Genomic DNA, 19,809 nt, shown 5'->3' with positions numbered 1-19,809 from the left:
TGTTTGGAGACATCAGAGACACTCCAACACCAAGCAAGGATGGAAGGAGTTTTATGTCAAAACCACAGCATCCAAGAATCAAAGGAAGTACATTTGCTACCACTGTGACAGTTGCACATGAGAAACATGGAAATGGACCTAGGAAAATGGAGAGTTGGCCGGCTGTAAAAAGGTGTATGTTCTGTGGAGGTGGACATGCTTTGGAGGTGTGTTTCCTATTGGAAAAGAAAGCACATCATGAGAAAATCACTTTCTTAAAAGAAAATGGAGCCTGCTTTGGTTGTCTGCAGAAGGGACACATGAGTAAGGACTGCAGGAAGCGACTCAGCTGCAACATATGCAATTTGAAGCATCCTCGGATGCTGCATATCCACCAAAGAAGGAACGAAATGGACAAACAGCAATCTCCAACAAAAGAAGAAGCCGACATCGGAGCCATAGCCTCGGTACAGACAAGTGGTCTTACTGGGGCCGGTGAAGACAACTGCAAACTCTCAATAGTGCCTGTGAAAGTAAAGGCAAAGAAGGGGAACACAACAGTGCATACATATGCATTTCTTGACCCGGGAAGCACTGCGTCATTTTGCACATTGGGGCTAATGACTAAACTCAATCTCCAGGGAAGAAAATCAAATATTCTTCTGAGAACAATGGGTCAAAGGAAGGTCGTGGAAACCAGCATTGTTTCAGGCCTAGAGGTAACAGGACTGAATGGCACTGAGTTCTGTGATCTCCCATGTGTGTACACACAGAAGACAATGCCTGTGCACAAAGGAAACATCCCACATCAAAATGACATCAAACAGTGGTCTCATTTGAAGAATATTCACTTACCTGAACTGGACTGTGAGATTGAGTTGCTGATTGGCTCTGATGTACCAAAGGCTCTTGAACCACTTCAAGTCATTAGAAGTGTGGGAGATGGACCGTATGCCGTGAAAACATTGCTCGGCTGGACAGTTAATGGACCTCTGGGAGGAAAAGATGATTATGCTCAGGAGCAGTCAGACATCAGTGTTAACAGGATATCAGTTGTTACACTTGATGAGCAGTGGGAGCAGCAGTACAAGATTGACTTTCCTGAGTGTGTCAAAGATGACCAAGAACCTTCAAAAGAAGATCAGCAGTTCTTGGAGTTGGTTTCAGCATCTGCAAAGCTGGTAAATGGACATTACTGCTTTGGCTTACCATTGAAGGACAGGAAAATCTGCTTGCCTGACAATAAGAACTGCGCTGAACAGAGGACACTAAACTTAAAAAGGCGTTTCCAGAGAGATCCATGCTATCACTTGGAGTACACCAACTTCATGTCTGACATGATATCCAAGGGTTATGCAGAGAAAGTACCAGAAGGGATCTTGGAACGTAGTGATGGCAGAAAATGGTATCTACCACACCATGGAGTTTTGCATCCACAAAAGAAAAAACTTCGAGTAGTCTTCGACTGTGGAGCTACATATCGGGGAGTTTCACTGAACTCTCAGCTCTTACAGGGGCCAGACCTCACCAGCACCTTGATTGGAGTCATAGCTAGATTCCGTAAAGAACCTGTTGTCATTGCTGCGGATATCGAAGCGATGTTCCTCCAAGTGCAAGTACCAAAGGAAGATCGGGACCTGCTACGGTTCGTCTGGTGGCCTGATGGAGATTACAGTCAGAACATGGTGGAATACAGAATGACGGTGCATTTATTTGGAGCAACATCACCTCCAAGTTGTGCAAATTTTGCCCTGAGGAAATGTGCTGAAGACAACACTGGCCAGTTCAGCCCACAAACTATCAACACCATCTTGAACAACTTTTATGTGGATGACTGCCTTGCTTCAGCAGCTTCAGAAGAAGACGCAATAGCTCTTTATCACGAGTTAAGAGCCATTTGCTCCAAGGGAGGCTTTGTACTCACTAAGTGGATAAGCAATAGTCGTCATGTATTGGCTGCCATACCTGAAACGGAAAGAGCAAAAGAAATGAAGGATCTGGATTTGGACCATGACAAATTACCTGTGGAGAGGATGTTAGGTGTACAATGGTGTGTTCAGTCTGACGTCTTCAAGTTCAAAATCATCCTCAAAAACAGACCACTGACAAGACGAGGGATTTTGTCGACTGTCAGCTCTGTATATGATCCCCTTGGAATGTTGGCACCAGTAGTCCTGACTGCAAAAAGGATCCTACAGGAATTGTGTCGGGAAAAGACTGGTTGGGATGATGTGATACCAGACTCTTTTGTGCAGGAATGGATGAGCTGGATTCAGGAACTCCATAACTTGGAAGACTTTAAAGTCAATAGATGCTTCAAACCTACAAACTTCGGAACGGTAACATCTGCCCAGCTACACCATTTTGCTGATGCATGTCAGGATGGTTATGGAACTGTGAGTTATTTGTTACTGCATGACAACCATGGCCAAACACATTGTGCATTTGTGATGGGAAAGGCCAGAGTGGCTCCTTTGAAGCCAGTCACTATCCCTCGCATGGAGTTGACTGCTGCTACCATGGCAGGCAGAATGGACACAATATTGAGGAAAGAGCTGCAGATGGAACTAGCAGACTCTACATTTTGGACTGATAGCACCTCTGTGCTCAAGTACATAAAGAACAGGACCACACGATTTCGAACATTCGTGGCTAACAGAGTGACTGAAATTGCCAAAGCCTCAGATGAACATCAGTGGAGGTATGTCAACACAAATGACAATCCCGCAGATATGGCTTCCAGAGGTGTGAAAGTCAAAGCTTTCCTAAAGAAGGAAATGTGGGTGTACGGACCTCCGTTTCTTCTTGGTCCTCAGGAAGAGTGGCCTCAGAACCCTGATGGATTGGATGCAATTTCACCAAAGGACTCTGAAGTCAAGAGCATAACCGTAAATGCCGCTCAAATAACGCTTGAAGTAGTGGATCCAACAACCAACTTCATCCATTACTTCTCATCCTGGAATCAGTTGAAAAGGGCAGTAGCATGGATGCTCAGAATTAAAGGACTGCTTCTGCACCGAATCAGGAAGAGGAAAACGGCAAGTGGGGTTCTCTCTTTGCAAGGAAATCTTGACACTCAGGTAATCCGTCTCACAATCAGTGAACTGGAGAATGCAGAGATTGAGGTAATCCGCTTCTGCCAAAAGAAGAGATTTGGAGATGAAATCTTGAATCTCAAGAAAGGAATGAATGTTAAAAAGACAAGCCACATTCATAAACTCAACCCCATTCTGGACAAAGATGTGTTAAGAGTTGGTGGTCGCCTAAGCAGAGCAGCAATGCCAGAAGAAATTAAACATCCTGTAATTCTGGCCAAAGACTTTCACATTGCTGACCTCATTCTACGACATATTCATGGAGAGGTAGGACATGGTGGTCGCAACCATATGCTATCCAGACTGCGTCAGAAATATTGGATTCCTGGTGCCACAGCATTAATCAGAAAAATCCTGTCTAAATGTGTTGTCTGTCGGCGTATAAATGCTACTCCTGGACAACAGCAGATGGCTGATCTACCCCTGGATAGAGTCTCTCCAGATGACCCACCATTCACAAACGTTGGAGTCGATTACTTTGGACCCTTTGGAGTGAAGCGTGGCAGAAGTGTTGTGAAGCGATACGGTGTTATTTTCACCTGTTTGGCTACAAGAGCAATTCACCTTGAAATGGCCTCATCGCTGGACACAGACTCTTTCATCCATGCCCTTCGGCGCTTCATAGCCAGACGAGGCCAAGTAAAAGAACTACGATCAGATAATGGAACCAATTTTGTGGGAGCACAGCGCGAGTTGAAGGAAGCTATTGAAGGATGGAATCAAGGTCAGATCCATAACACACTGCTTCAAAAGGGAATAAACTGGATATTCAATCCCCCTGCTGGCTCACACCATGGAGGTGTGTGGGAAAGACTAATCAGATCAGTGCGGAAGGTTCTCAACTCAACACTAAATGTGCAAAGTCTGGATGAGGAGGGACTTCATACAGTCTTATGTGAAGCCGAAGCTATCCTCAACAGTCGTCCAATCACGAAGGCTTCTACAGATCCCAACGACCTTGAAGCACTCACACCAAATCACCTTCTGCTTCTCAAAACTGTGCCATCACTGTCCCCAGGACAGTTTCAGAAGGAAGACCTATATGCTCGCCGCAGGTGGAGGCAAGTTCAATATATGGCTGATTTATTTTGGAAAAGGTGGATTAAGGAATATCTTCCCCAACTACAAGAACGACAGAAATGGTCCAACATAAGACGCAACTTCACCCCAGGAGACATCGTCGTCATTGTGGATGATTCAGCACCTCGCAACTCCTGGTTGACTGGAAGGATTGTGGAGACCATGATGGACAAAAAGGGACTTGTACGTCAGCTTCGGATCAAGTCCAAGACCGGATTTCTGACCAGGCCCATCAACAAAGTCTGCCTACTACTGGAGGCAGAGGATCATTGACTGACCCAAACAAACTTTTGACCTCTTGACTTTGTTCCTGGAGACATGACTTTGACTAATCACTCTTTCTTTGGATTACAAATAATGAAGAAAGAAGATCAAGAAAATATATTTACTGTGTTGATTGTCATGTCAAATGTGTAATTATTATTTGAATTTGAAACATAATAATTAGGGGCCGGAATTGTAGGGGCCAAAATTGTTTATTTTGAAAAGTTACAAACACTTCCGTTTTGATTGACACATGGGGGGTGTGGGTGTGGTTTATATACCGGGGCACTTGTGGCGGGCGAGGGTTAGGATACAAAGGGGGTTAGTGGCGCACCTGTTTTATTTTCTGTTTACCGTCAACTTATCGTCAACTTATCGTCAACTTATCGTCAACAACGTCAAATAACCATCATTACAGCAGTTTATATTTTATTTGTTTATTTTCAACACCATCTACATGTTCTCATTCATCCGTTGTAATTCTGCCTTTCATTCATTAAACTCTTTAAACTTCATCACCGGAGTTGGAGATTTGTTTGGACGCGTAACTGCCTGGAGCCCATTAAGCCTCTTAGCGGCCTTTATTGGAGAGCAGTCGCTACAATAGCCATAGGCCTATAGTGGGCACCCAATAATCTTGTTTGTGTCATTCAATGTCTGTGCGTGTGTGTGTGTGTTGTATAATACAATAACACACACACACACACGCACGCACGCACACACACTCACTCACTCACTCACTCACTCACACTCACACACACAGTAGCCAAAATCAACATAAGGCACGTTTATTTCTATAGCACAATTCAGACACAAGGCCATTCAAAGTGCTTTACAGGGGCATGACATACATCAAGATTAGACATTAGAAAATATTGCATTTAAACCTGCAGTGTGTAGAATTTGGGGTTTTATTTCCTAGCAGATTTTGTAGAAAGTAATTATAATATCCATAAGTACATTTAATTTAGTGCATAATAGCTGATTTTTTTTTTCTGAATTATTATGTTTTCCCTTAGAAAGGGTCTCATATATGTCCATATTTCTGCATATTTTGGACCAAGGCCTAGTGCCGCCATCTTGAAAGTGTCATAGTTGAAATGTCATCAGGTGCATTGTATAAAATTTTGAATTGTTCTTGTCCTTGAAGGCCACTGTAGCTTCTGTTATTATTCTAAAGGGGTGGGGTTACCCAGGGAGCGTTGCATTCTAGAACTTTGTAGAACGTTCTTGATGATGTCATATTACACACTGCACCTTTAAGAGATAGTAAAGACAAAGAACAAATACAGGCAGAGAAAGTAACATTTTATTTCTTGTGCATTGATCGCGGTTTAAATACGGGTTTTCTTCAATCCTGCAAACCTTTGGGAGAATTTACAGAAGCTACGGTGGCCTTCAAGGACAAGAAGCTATAGTTAGTAAAGATGGCATCATCCACCACTGCCTCAAGTCTTTCCTACAATATCAATTGATGAGGTGAAGATGTATTTAGTTATTTATTCTATAGTACTTCTTCTTCTTCTTGGTCTTCCAACAGGTGCATTTCCCCAGGACGCCCACTATGTATAAAAACGTGTAAGGCCGTTTAAGTTTGTCCGTTCTGTGCTACTGTAGAAACATGGCGGTGCAACATGGCGGCCTCAGCGCCCCGCTCCTATGTAGATATAAAAGGCTCATCTAAGATCTTAAAAAAACTTGAGAATATACACTAATTGAAACATACTTTTATATATGACATTCCATTTCTGCAAAGTCTATTCTGAAAAACTCCAAAAATTCTACGCACTGCACCTTTAAGAGTAACCCAAAGTCCTAAAATGTGACTTTAAAATGCTGAGCGGTGTAATGACAGACAATTGAACCTTGTAGTGTGTGTGTAAAAGCCTCCAACACACTCTTAGAAGTTCATGGTCAGCCTTAGGGCACTGGGTCTTGGTCAAGTACAATGTTTGTGGGGCAGACAGGGATTTGAACTCGCGACCTTTCGAGTCTGCGCTCCATATAAACATGAAGGTGAACTGGAAAATTGTCCGCACTGCCCCGTGTCTGTGTGTCTGTGTGTGTGTGTGTGTGTGTGTGTGTGTGTGTGTGTGTGTGTGTGTGTGTGTGTGTGTGTGTCTGTGTGTGTGTGTATGTGTGTGTGTGTGTGTGTGTGTGTGTGTATTTTTGACGGCTGGAATGTCTAACATAACAGATGTTTGTCTGACAAAAACCAGTAATTATCTGCCGTTCGTCTGTATGTCCGCACCCGCGACTGCTTCCGCCAGCTGCTACGAGACGCACACACACACACACACACACACACACACACACACACACACACACACACACACACAAGCCTTTATTCACCCCTCGCCTGTGAAAACTACATCAGCCTGTTATCTGAACTTCTAACTAAAGCGTTTGGAAGAATTTTCAGTAAAATTGTCACTAAAAATACCAGATTGTTCACCATTCCTCATATCTAACTTCACACAGTTTCGGTTGTACAATTTTTTACATTTCTATATGAGGTAAAGCCTTCAGTGATGTCACATGGATTTTACACCTTCTGCTGTACGTCCAGGTTTTTCCTGAGCAGTAGAATCAACAACTGAAAACATTTCTTGGGCTCTTCTTGAGGATTTTTCTGAGCTCCTGCACTAGTGTCAGGAGGGGGGGGGGGGACACACACACCAGTTTGTAAACGCTGCCATACTGAGAAATACAGAGAGAGTTTTGTGGAGCTGATAGGCTTAATAATAAACTTTGTGTCAACTCGTTTGGGCGATAGCTTGAATGTAACAGACATTAATTTACATGAAAAATGTACGCACCATAGCTTTACATTTCTGTCCAGTCCAAGAGAATGCCAAAATAAAGCTTTACATGCAAGCCCTGCCACTTTAAATGCCAAATAGCTTGTCTTCCATACGCACACTACACTATACACTGATATGTTGACCCCGAGCATCAGGGAATCAAGTTATTATTGAAGCAGTGATGTCAGATGTAAGCTAAAGTGCATGTTCAAAATTATGTTTGCACTCTGTCATAGCTGTCACGGGGGGTTTTGCAAGTTCAGCAGAATAGCAAAATAGACATCAATCTTTGGGCCGTAAAATAACATGCGATAGTCCAGGGAGCAGCTAAATATCGGTTACTTTGGAACAACGGACCGTTTTTTTAATTTTGCAATGAAAACAAAGACGGGAAACACATGGGCTAGAGTGTGTGTGGACGGACTGCTGTTGATACTACACAGCTGCCAGAGAGAAAAATGTTTTTAAAGGTGGAGTCAGTGATTCTGGAGAACGTTTGTTGTCAAAATCACTTTTTCTAGTCCAAATCAGTGAATATCTCCTCATGATCCGCTACCTGTCTGTACTGTGTGTGTGTGTGCTGTAAAAAAAATCTGGTGGTAATACACAGCCTAGGCTCTGTAAACTGGTATGTAAACAAAGGGTGTGTAAACCAAAGGGGGCCCACTGTAGCTGGCAACATGCCCGTTTACAGAGCACACACACAGTACAGACAGGTAGTGGGATCATGAGGAGATATTCACTGATTTGGACCAAAAAAAGTGATTTTGACAACAAGCGTGTGAATGTCGATAGTTAGCCTTCTATCGGTGTATGAATGTGTGTGTGAATGGTAACGTGGGAATGGGAAACAGGTCTCCCTTGTAAAAGAGTCTCCGGTCTCAATGGGATTTACCTGTATAAATAAAGGTTAAAAAAAAAAGAAAAAAAGAGCGTTCTCCAGAATCACTGACTACACCTTTAACATCACTCCATTTTTATCCCTTAACGTTACACAATGAATCCCTAAATATCCCTTAAACTTTGACTCAGCACTACTGTATGTGTGGCTATGTAAACATTCAATTACAAGCATAAAAATACCGATTTTAACCACCAAGATTGCAGCGTTGTGGCTTTTTCCCAGTGACAAAAGCGGGCGCCGAAAATAACCTTTACGAAAACACAAATTTAAAGGTTAAATACAGTATGTTAAGGAGCTGATTTTGGCCCCCGAGCGCTTTTTTATCTTAGTAAACATCTGACCCCATTTTCCGGCTCATTTTGTGAAATGGCCGCCCCCCCCCCCCCCCCCCCTCCCCTAATCGGATAACCTCTTTCTGAACCAGAAAATAGCAGAGATAAGGAGAGAGAGAGAGAAATGCAAGGCAGAACTTTGAGTTGCCCTGCGAAGATTTTTTATAGCTCCTATAGGAGAGTTGGAAATAGACTTTATAGGACGGATAAAGAGATGTAGCAGATATATGCCATGAGCCACAGTCTGTTTCAAATAGTCCCTGCGCTCCAAATCTCATACTCTTTCTTTTTACTACACTACATACTAAAGTACAGAAGAGTTTTAGTCTTTTTACTACACTACATACTAAAGTACAGAAGAGTTTTAGTCTTTTTACTACACTACATACTAAAGTACAGAAGAGTTTTAGGGCCACAGACAGGAGAGAAAAAAAATCAGATAAGGAAGATTTTTTTTTTCATTATGTCAAGAAATGTCAAGATTAAAGACGGAATACTGCAAAATGCTATTGGAGTTAGTGGGGCATTTATGTATTTTCAGCATACTGCAATTGGCGTGCATGTATTAGGACATCCCAAATATTTATTCTACCATACTAAATAGTAGAAAGTATGCGATTCGGAACGCAGGGATTTTTTTCTTTTTTCCCTTCAAAAAAAATCCAACACTAAGGCTGTGTTGTAAAAGCCCTACTAACGTCCTCCCTCCTACATACTCAACATGTATATACTACATACTGTCTACTTAACCATCCATTGTGTATGCGAGGTTTCTTCAGACCGTTTACACTGAAGTATACACATATATATATATAAGTTCTGTGTCCTTTGAAAAGACTAAATGCATTGTGGGGCGGTTGAGTAGGAGAAATATACAGACGCAAACAGACAAGGTTTAGGCAAATAAACACCTGAATGTACATTTTGGACCTTTGATTTATACTAGTATGAAAGAAGACATGTTATGGAAGATACATAGACAGAAATCTCTAAATTGACCAGTGCAGTGTGTGTGTGTGTGTGTGTGTGTGTGTGTGTGTGTGTGTGTGTGTGTGTGTGTGTGTGTGTGTGTGTGTGTGTGTGTGAGTGAGTGAGTGCATGTGTGCGTGTGTGTGTGTGTGTGTGCGTGTGTGCGTGTGTGTGTTACAGGATGTTAACATATAGCCATAGGCCTATAGTGGGCACCAAAGAGTCTTGTTTGCTTGCGTGCGTGTGTGCGTGCGTGTGTGTTGTATAATACAATAACACACACACACACACACACACACACATACACACACACACACACACACACACACACACACACACACACACACACACACACACACACACACACACACACACACACACACACACACACACACACAGTAGCCATGTTGGCGTCGTCCCTGTGTGTGTTCCCATGCATCGAGCCTGACCGCTCTTCGACCCTTCGCACAGGACTGAACTCTCAGTTCAAAATGTCGCCGAGTTCACAGTGACTGTTGTACATCAGATAACAACCAAATGCCCTGGCACACACACACGCACACACACACACACACACACACACACACACACACACACACACACACAGTAGCTATGGTGTCCCGCAGCGGACATAATTAGACCCGGGATGTTTTTGTTTTGTGTTCCCATTAATTTTCTGCCCCATAGTTTCACCCCCTATTCTCGTGGGTGTGTGTTGTATAACACACACACACACACACACACACACACACATAACACACACACACACACACACACACACACACACACACATAACACACACACACACACACACACACACACACACACACACACACACACACACACACACACACCCTATTCTCTCGGTTGTCAATGGACGCGGTCAGGTGGATGCTATGGCGACCTAAGTGTGAGGTCAACGCCGAGGTCACGACTGAAGGTTTTTGTCTGTAATGAGGACGAGATATTAATCAGTTTACTATAAATACTGTCCATGCTTCTAGGGACAAAAACGCAGGACAACAAGTACCCATCGAAAGGCACTTATTAAGCCGGTTCTGGGGTCAATTTAAGTGTCAAGTCTAGTTAGTATAGGCCTACAGAAGACTTTCCATCACTAACATTCATTGCAGTTTTCTTTACAATTCAAAGAAAGTGTTGGGAAAGCCCTACTAAAGTCCTACTCATACTAAAAGCCCTACTAACGTCTTACTCATACTAAAAGCCCTACTAATGTCCTACTCATACTAAAAGCCCTACTAACCTCCTAATCATACTAAAAGCCCTACTAAAGTCCTACTCATACTAAAAGCCCTACTAACCTCCTAATCATACTAAAAGCCCTACTAAAGTCCTACTCATACTAAAAGCTCTACTAACCTCCTAATCATACTAAAAGCCCTACTAACCTCCTACTCATACTAAAAGCCCTACTAAAGTCCTACTCATACTTAAAGCCCTACTAAAGGCCTACTCATACTAAAAGCCCTACTAAAGTCCTACTCATACTAAAAGCTCTACTACGATCCTACTCATACTAAAAGCTCTACTAACCTTCTACTCATACTAAAAGCCCTACTAACCTCCTACTCATACTAAAAGCCCTACTAATGTCCTACTCGTACTAAAAGCCCTACTAACGTTCTACTCATACTAAAAGTCCTACTAAAGTCTTACTCATACTAAAAGCCCTACTAACGTCCTACTCATACTAAAAGCCCTACTAACGTCCTACTCATACTAAAAGCCCTACTAAAGTCCTACTCATACTAAAAGCCCTACTAACCTCCTACTCATACTAAAAGCCCTACTAACGTCCTACTCATACTGAAAGCCCTACTAACGTCCTACTCATACTAAAAGCCCTACTAACGTCCTACTCATACTAAAAGCCCTACTAATATCCTACTCATACTAAAAGCCCTACTAACGTTCTACTCATACTAAAAGTCCTATTAAAGTCTTACTCATACTAAAAGCTCTACTAACCTCCTACTCATACTAAAAGCTCTACTAACCTCCTACTCATACTAAAAGCCCTACTAACGTCCTACTCATACTAAAAGCCCTACTAACCTCCTACTCATACTAAAAGCCCTACTAACGTCCTACTCATACTAATTTTGACATCAATCTGAGTATGTTGTGGTTGTGTATGCGACATCAATGCATTGTGTCTTTTCTTGTCTTTAAATTCTTTATTGCTTCTGTATACTTCAGTGTAAAAGGTCCGACAAACCTCGCATACACAATCGATGGTTAAGTAGACAGTATGTAGTTATAGCCACCAAAGGATTTGAATCTCGGATGAAGAGAAATCAATTTTGAGTTGGGGTGCTTCTCACAGCAAGCGAGTCCATTTTTGGGAATTTGCATTGAATTTTATTAATTTTTTTTAGGATTAGGGTTGGGCTAGGGTTGCTATCTCCCACATGGAAAGTCTGACGCTCATGAAACTTACTCCACCTATTAACATCAGTCATGCAAATGTACCCACCAAAGGATTTGATTCTCGGATGAAGAGAAATCAATTTTGAGATGGGGTGCTTTTCACAGCAAGCCAGTCCATGTTTGTGTTACTGCACAGCCTAGGCTCTGTAAACTGGTGTGTAAACAAAGTGGATTCACAATAGCTAACAACATGCCTGTTTACAGAGCCAAAGATGTGTATTTACACTTTTTTTTCAGTGCATACTCCTTACAGACAGGTAGCGGATTGTGAGGAGATATTCACAATTTTGACAAAAAGCGTTCTTCAGAATCACTGACTCCACCTTTAATGCAACAATGTCAATACTATGTCACAATGCTATGTTCCTTTTGTCAATTTTTTTAAAATGCATGAATTAAAAATAAAATTATTAATTATAAAAATGTTGCAAACCCCCATAATGAAGTAACCAGACATGATAGTTTTGATATATGATAAACAAACATTCTCAGACCTCGAAATCAAAATATAGAAATCAATTTAACTTATGCTGTATAGAGCTTGTCAAAAAACTAAAAAAGTTGGCCCGCTCCGGTGGTGTAGTGGATAGAGCGCGTACCATATTGACTCCGGCCTTCGTTGCAATGGTTGCGGGTTCAATTCAAACCTTTACTGCAGGTCATCCCCCCCCCCCTCTCTCTCTCTCTCTCTCTCTCTCTCTCTCTGTCTCTCTCTCTCTCTCTCTCTCTGTCTGTCTCCCCATTTCAACTCTTTACTGTCTAATAAAGCTTGAAAATGCCAAAAAAAAAAAATCTTTAAAACATCTCAATTACACTAATAGCAATAATAATCAAAGGTGCTACGAGGAACTTTTGACACACACACACACACACACAGACACACACACACACACACAGACACACACACACACACACACACACACACACACACACACAGACACACACACACACACACACACACAGACACACACACACACACACACACACACACACAGACACACACACACACACACACACACACACACAGACACACACACACACAGACACACACACACACACATACACACACACACACACACACACACAAAAACCTTTTTTTTAAGTAGAAAATGTGACAAAAAAAATTACACGCTTAATTTTTATCATTTTATCATCTTCTAACTTTACTCTCAACACATGAACTGTACAGTAGCTACATATGAGACACTCAAATAATGCAACAGAAAAATATATATATACAGACTCCTTAAAAGTGGAGAAAGTGCTATCTCCTTCCACAAAATCCATCCGTCAAACACACACACACACGCACACATTTCACAGCCCATATTAAGCTTCAACACAGAAAAACAGTCCTAGTATTAAGACCAATTAAAACAATCATAATAATTATAATAATAATAATAATAATAAAATAATAATAATAATAAAATAATAATATCTCAATATATGCTGCTCTAAACAATTTTAAAGGTGGAGTCAGTGATTCTGGAGAACACTTGTTGATAAAGCTTGTCTGTAGCTTGCAACATGCCTGTTTACAGAGCCCAGGCTGTGTATAAACATTAAATTTAAGAGCAAAATGACAGGTAGCATATCTTGAGTAGATATTCACTGATTTTGACCCAAAAAATGTTTTGACAACAAGCATTCTCCAAAATCGCTGACTCCATCTTTGAATATTTCTATATTCTAGCAGTGAAACAAATGTATATGGACAGTTTTAGTTTAACAGGTTAGTGTATCTACTCATTATAACAGCACATAATAATGTTAAAGACTAAAGAGTGTAAAAAATTCAACAGTAATTATACATACAAATACAGCTTATTCGATAATGCTACTTCATTTGACGCACACATCATAGCACTGGTAATGATATATATATATTACATTCGTATTTAAAAAGCAAAAAAAAATATCAGTTAAAACAGTTAAAAATGGAGGTTGTCCTTGAAGTTCTGATCACTTCCTGGTTGTGGGAATTATGGGTAATGAATCAAGTGCAAGTTCCATCAGTCAATTTTTTTTTTTTTTGAGGTGGAGATAATTGCAAAGATTTTTTCAGTCTTTCCTGTGTCCGCAAATGTGTATAGAAATAGAAATATAGCTTCCCACAATGGTTAAAAATATGGTTCAATTGCAGATCTATGCAATGCGTGTCTGGCTTTAGTCCAGTTCTAGCGAGAACTCTCATATTTGTAGAGATAACGTGAAAAAGTCTTGTCTTTTAGGATGGTAAAATCAGGGGAAAGTTCAACATTTCAGGGTGGTTAAAAAAATGCACTTATGCTGCAACAGAGAGAAGGTTCTTGAAGAGATTCTGAAGTGTGTCCATCCAACTAGCGAAATTAAAACCTCTTTCTTCATGTCCGTTGTAATGAATTTGGGACTTGAACTGCAATATCAGGCCCTGTGAGGTGGTTGTGTCCCATTTCTTGAGCTTGGAAAGTTCTCCAGAAGTTTTTTCCAGTAGTGAATTTGTCTCTTGAGTAGTTCTCTGAAGGTCTTTTAAGTCTGTTTTTGTATCACCAGTTTGTAAACGCTGCCATACTGAGAAATACAGAGAGAGTTTTTGTAGGGAGCTGATAATAGGCTTAATCAACTTCCAGCAAGTCTGTGTTTGCATCGAAAGAGGATAGTTGTAGTCGAAATTCACATGTGGCCCATTCACTGGATGCACTATAGGGAAATTCTCGGCTTCCTTTGTACATTTCGAAGTCCCTACCAGCTCCAAAGCGAGATTCGTTAGGATGAATTCAACGTGAATTTGCCTCTCAAACAGTTTTTGGAAGGACTTTTAAGTCTGTGTGTGTATCTAAAGTTGTCTAATAGTTGTAGTTGAAATTCACGTGCAAACCGTTCACAGGATGCACTATAGGCACGGTTTGCATCTTGGGGAAGCTCTCAGTTGCCAGCGTCCATTTGGCAGTGCCTATCAGCTCCACAGCGAGCGTTTTTAGGATGATCAGCGCCAGTTCTTTCCCCACACATCTGCGCACGCCTCCGCCAAACGGGACGTAGCTGAAACGTGACGATCGACTCTCATCGCGCTCGGGACCGAATCGATCCGGGTCGAACAGCTCCGGACTCTGGAAGACCGCGGCCGTCTCATGTGTGTCCCGGATGCTGTACATCACACTCCAGCCTTTGGGGACCTGGTAGCCCTGTTGGAATAAGAAGAAAAGCAAAGGATTAATGTAGAGTTAAAAAGTAGAATTGAAGTTTAAGAAGTACATCGGCCACTCAGCCCATTTGATAGATAGATAGATAGATAGATAGATAGATAGATAGATAGATAGATAGATAGATAGATAGATAGATAGATAGATAGACAGACAGACAGACAGACAGACAGACAGACAGACAGACAGACAGACAGACAGACAGACAGACAGACAGACAGACAGATAGATAGACAGATAGATAGATAGATAGATAGATAGATAGATAGATAGATAGATAGATAGATAGATAGATAGATAGATAGATAGATAAACAGACAGATAGATAGATAGATAGATAGATAGATAGATAGATAGATAGATAGATAGATAGATAGATAGATAGATAGATAGATAGATAGATAGATAGATAGATAGATAGATAGATAGATAGATAGATAGATAGATAGATAGATAGACGGACGGACGGACGGACGGACGGACGGACAGACAGACAGACAGACAGACAGACAGACAGACAGACAGATAGATAGATAGATAGATAGATAGATAGATAGATAGATAGATAGATAGATAGATAGATAGATAGATAGACCTGTTTGAAGAAGAAAAAAAACAATAAATATAGGTGACATTTTTTAGTTTTTCAAATGTGAAGAAACTTTTACTTGCTTACTTACTATCTGTCTCTTGAAAATATACTGTAAGAATGAGGAAAAGTCAAAATGTCAAAGCAATTGTTTTTTTTAAATAGCCGCAATGTAAACTGAAATAATCTTAATTTAACTTAACTTAATATTTTTGCGTCATTTTATTTATGACAAACGTTTAAAAAACTAGACGATTATTATTTTTTTACTTAGAAAACCTTTTCTTTCCCTTTCTTTTTCATCCATTCACTGAGTTAATCCAGACTTCTTTATCCCCTAATCCTAATTATCTGTGTTCTGATCTGGCATTTCCTTGGTGAGATTTGAAAAGACGCACTTGAGCGAACAAGCATAATGGCAATTTTAAAAAAACGTAATTACTTCTCCCGTCTATAGGCATTAAACCATGAGAGAGAGAGAGAGAGAGAGAAAGAGAGAGAGAAAGACAGAGACAGAGAGAGACAGAGAGATAGACAGCGACAGAGAGACAGAGACAGAGAGAGAGAAAGAGAGAGGTGTATAGCCGGCGCCATAGGCATATAATAGCGGTGTGGGAAGTCTTCTGAAATCGTGTTGAAGTTCAATTGTCAAGTGAAAAAAAAAACGCTGCAAATTGGGGGCAAGCGGAGGGCAGCGGAGGGGCACGTCAGGACCAACCATGAGGTAATGACTGTTCAACAATGGCCACGGGAACTCTTCATGCAAAAGTGTTTCTCATATAAGGTGCATCCAGGCGTTCTACATGGCAAACTGAAGCAGGATTTAGGCTGCGTTCCAGTCCCCATACTTTCTACTATATAGTATGGTAGAAAAAAAAAGATTTAGGATGTCCCGATTCTTGTGGCCAGATTTAGGATGGTGAGAAGTACCCGGATGTCCTATACTACATCCGGACGAGATTTTTAAGTGTTGGGAACAGCTTCCTATTTGGGTGATTCTGACCCACAATCCAGTGCGCACCGGAAGTGACGAAAAAAGTGTTTCTCAGATAAGATTTAGCCAGGCATTCTACACCGCAAACTGAAGCAAGATTTAGTTTTAGCTCTCAGTATTAAGATAGAGAATTTTACCAATAACAGAATTTGCTGGAAATAAATTGTATTTTAACTCCTATGTGAAGATGAAGCTGTTGGTTGTCTACAAAGGACAGCCTGTTGTTCCGCGTTCAAGGGCCATAAAAAGCACCCCTGCGTTCCAAATCACATACTCTTTCTTTTTACTACACTACATACTAAAGTACAGAAGAGTTTTAGGGCCACAGACAGGAGAGAAAAAAAATCAGATAAGGAAGATTTTTTTTCATTATGTCAAGAAATGTCAAGAATAAATACGAATACTCCAAAATGCTATTGGAGTTATTGGGGCGATTGTGTATTTTCAGCATACTACAATTGATGTGCATGTATTGGGACACCCTAAATCTTTTTCTGGCATACTAAATAGTATGGAAGTATGGGGATTGGAATGCAGGGCAGGTTTAACCAAACACAAAAATGTGGAAGGAAGTGTGAGAAACACCACAAAAGTGTTCTCGACATATGCGCCCAATTTTCATTATTTATTTACTACATGCTTCAGTAGCACCAGTTTGTACTTGGGAGTTGTGCACAATTTGACGATCAAGAAGGTAAGTACGACCTAACGTTATTAGGGGCCATAATAGGTCAAAGATTTATTAATTAATTAAAAATCAGAGCTGGGGGAGAGGAGTGCGTTATAAAAAAAGAGATTGATGTCCTAAATTTACCAAACTTCAAAGTCAAGTCAAGGTATATGAAAGAACTGGAATATCTAATAACAATATTCACATTAGAAACACATTTGGATTTTCACACACACACACACACACACACACACACACACACACACACACACACACACACACACACACACACACACATACACACATATATACTTACGTCTAATTCAAAGGTCTGCAGTGCCGTGCGGTAACCCCCGGACACCGGCGGTAGGACTCTCAGCACCTCTTTCACCACACAGTCGATGTAGCGTAGCTGACTTAGCTTGTCCAGGCTCAGACAGGGGACATGCGACTGACACACATCTTTGCTTTTCTCGTGTTGATTTTGATTTTGATTATGACATCGCCCCTTAGACAGTAGACAGCTTTCCTCAGTCTCCATGGTAACACCAGATGCATTTTGGGTAGTGTAGGATTCGTAGCCTAGTCCTTCAGCCTCCAATTCGCTCCGAGCTCGATCCACTATAGTCGGATGTCGAAGGAGCTGCAGAATTAGCGATGTGGATGCGCTAGCTGTGGTTGAGTGGGCCGCGAATATCAACTCTACCGCTGTTTCCTAGAAGAAAAGGAGGGAGGTATGGGATGTTAAGGATATGTGCTTGGAAATTGTCAGTTAAAAGATAGAGTGCGTAACTTTTTTCATATTAAAAGTGAATGTCGGTTACATTGAAACTATTGTTAAATTAGTTGAGATTAAGTTGGTTAAGCCTATCAGCTAACACAAAACTCTCTCTGTGTTTCTCAGTATGGCAGCGTTCACAAACTGGTGTCCCCCCCCCTCCCCTGACACTGGTGCAGGAGCTCAGAAAAATCCCCAAGAAATGTTTCAGTTGTTGATTCTACTGCTGAGAAAAAACCGGGACGTACAGCAGAAGGTATAAAATTCCATGTGCCATCACTGAAGGCTTTACCTCATGTAGATAACACCGACAGTGTTGTTGTTATTACTCAGAATTTCTCATGGGTGTGACAGAAGTTACACACTGTATCTTTAAGCAGCCTGATCCCAGTATTTAATGTTAAATTCTTAATACCTTGAGCTCCTGTATGCTGAGTGTGTGTCCGAGCTCTTTGGAACTGGCCAACATGTAGTCGAATGCGTCCTGATATTCCCCGTCACTTTGCTGTCGCTCCATTTTCTCCTCGATTATTTTCTCCATGTTCGCGTGAAGGATTTCTCTGGCTTTTATACCCTGGACAGAAAACATGAACGTTACCATCGCTTATTATCATGCGGTCACATAAAAAGCATTGAAGGTGCAAGCAGCATGGACAGGTAGCGGATCATGAGGAGATATTCACTGATTTTGACAAAGTGATTTTGACAACAAGCGTTCTCCAGAATCACTGACTACACCTTTAATTTGGAGGAATACTAAGTTATATTAATTTTTTTAAACTAGTTATTCCCTGTAGAAATGTCCCTTGTCATGCTTTTAAGTTGACATATGTCTCTCACCTTGTGTAGCCCTGTTAGACAACAATGGTGTCTTTGTTTTATTGTGTTTTTGTTTTATGGGAAAAGTAAAAACACACATGTCCCTCTCACCTTGGGTAGGCCTGTGAGTGGAACATGTATAAATAAACATCTCACACAAACTGAACAGTTCCTCGGAGCACTTTTAAAGGGACACTGTGTAACATTTTAAGTAATGTTTTAGCTAAAATCAATATCCTCATTCATAAATATGTCCTCGTTGGTGTAAAATAACCTCTGCCAATAATCTGAATTATCCACCTGAACGTAGAATTTCAGATATTAATATTACATTTTGTACATTGAGTCGGGCAAGTCTTATGGAGGAATCCATGTTGGTTGGAATGTCATCAGGTGCATTGTTTAAAATTTAGAATTGTTCTTGTCCTTGAAGGCCACTGTAGCTTCTGTTATTATTCTAAAGGGGTGGGGTTACCCAGGGAGCGTTGCATTCTAGAACTTTGTAGAACTTTCTTGATGATGTCATATTACACACTGCACCTTTAAGATAAAATAAAACAGTTAAATTAAAACGTCAAGACACATATCCCCTCTCACCTTGCGCAGACCGCTGAGTGGCGCGTCAAAGGGCAGAGAGAAGAGGTTGTCCATGAGCTGCTGGAATATCTGAGCGAGATAAACGATGCGTTCCTCTTCCATCTCCAGCCCGAGCAGAACTCTGACGGCTATCCTGAACGTGAGGGACCGCGCGGCGCCGTACACCTCCACAGAGCCGGGACACGAACACCATTTAGAGATCTCTGACTTCACCACGTCCTGGAGGCGCGGCAGGTAAGACTCCAGCGCCCCACGACTGAAGACTTTGGCTAGGATCTGGAAAACACAGAGAGAGAGAG

General features: G+C 41.2%; 1 protein-coding gene across 1 annotated transcript in view; it reads right to left on the bottom strand.

Annotated features, from left to right (window-relative positions):
* Positions 1-13,182: 13,182 nt before the first annotated feature.
* The window catches only part of cyp26c1 (cytochrome P450, family 26, subfamily C, polypeptide 1), a gene marked incomplete at its 5' end in the record, with an annotated part of 11,236 nt that continues 4,609 nt past the window's right edge, over positions 13,183-19,809 (bottom strand). The window contains 4 exons of the mRNA XM_080036711.1: positions 13,183-15,045; positions 17,633-18,031; positions 18,510-18,668; positions 19,511-19,786. Of these exons, the coding sequence (XP_079892837.1) occupies positions 14,707-15,045; positions 17,633-18,031; positions 18,510-18,668; positions 19,511-19,786 (1,173 nt within the window). The 3' untranslated portion in view covers positions 13,183-14,706. The remainder of the gene's footprint in view (positions 15,046-17,632; positions 18,032-18,509; positions 18,669-19,510; positions 19,787-19,809) is intronic.

Source organism: Ammodytes marinus, assembly GCF_949987685.1.
Source record: "Ammodytes marinus genome assembly, chromosome: 11".
NCBI classification, from domain to species: domain Eukaryota; kingdom Metazoa; phylum Chordata; class Actinopteri; order Uranoscopiformes; family Ammodytidae; genus Ammodytes; species Ammodytes marinus.
This window is presented reverse-complemented; position numbering and strand designations above follow the sequence as displayed.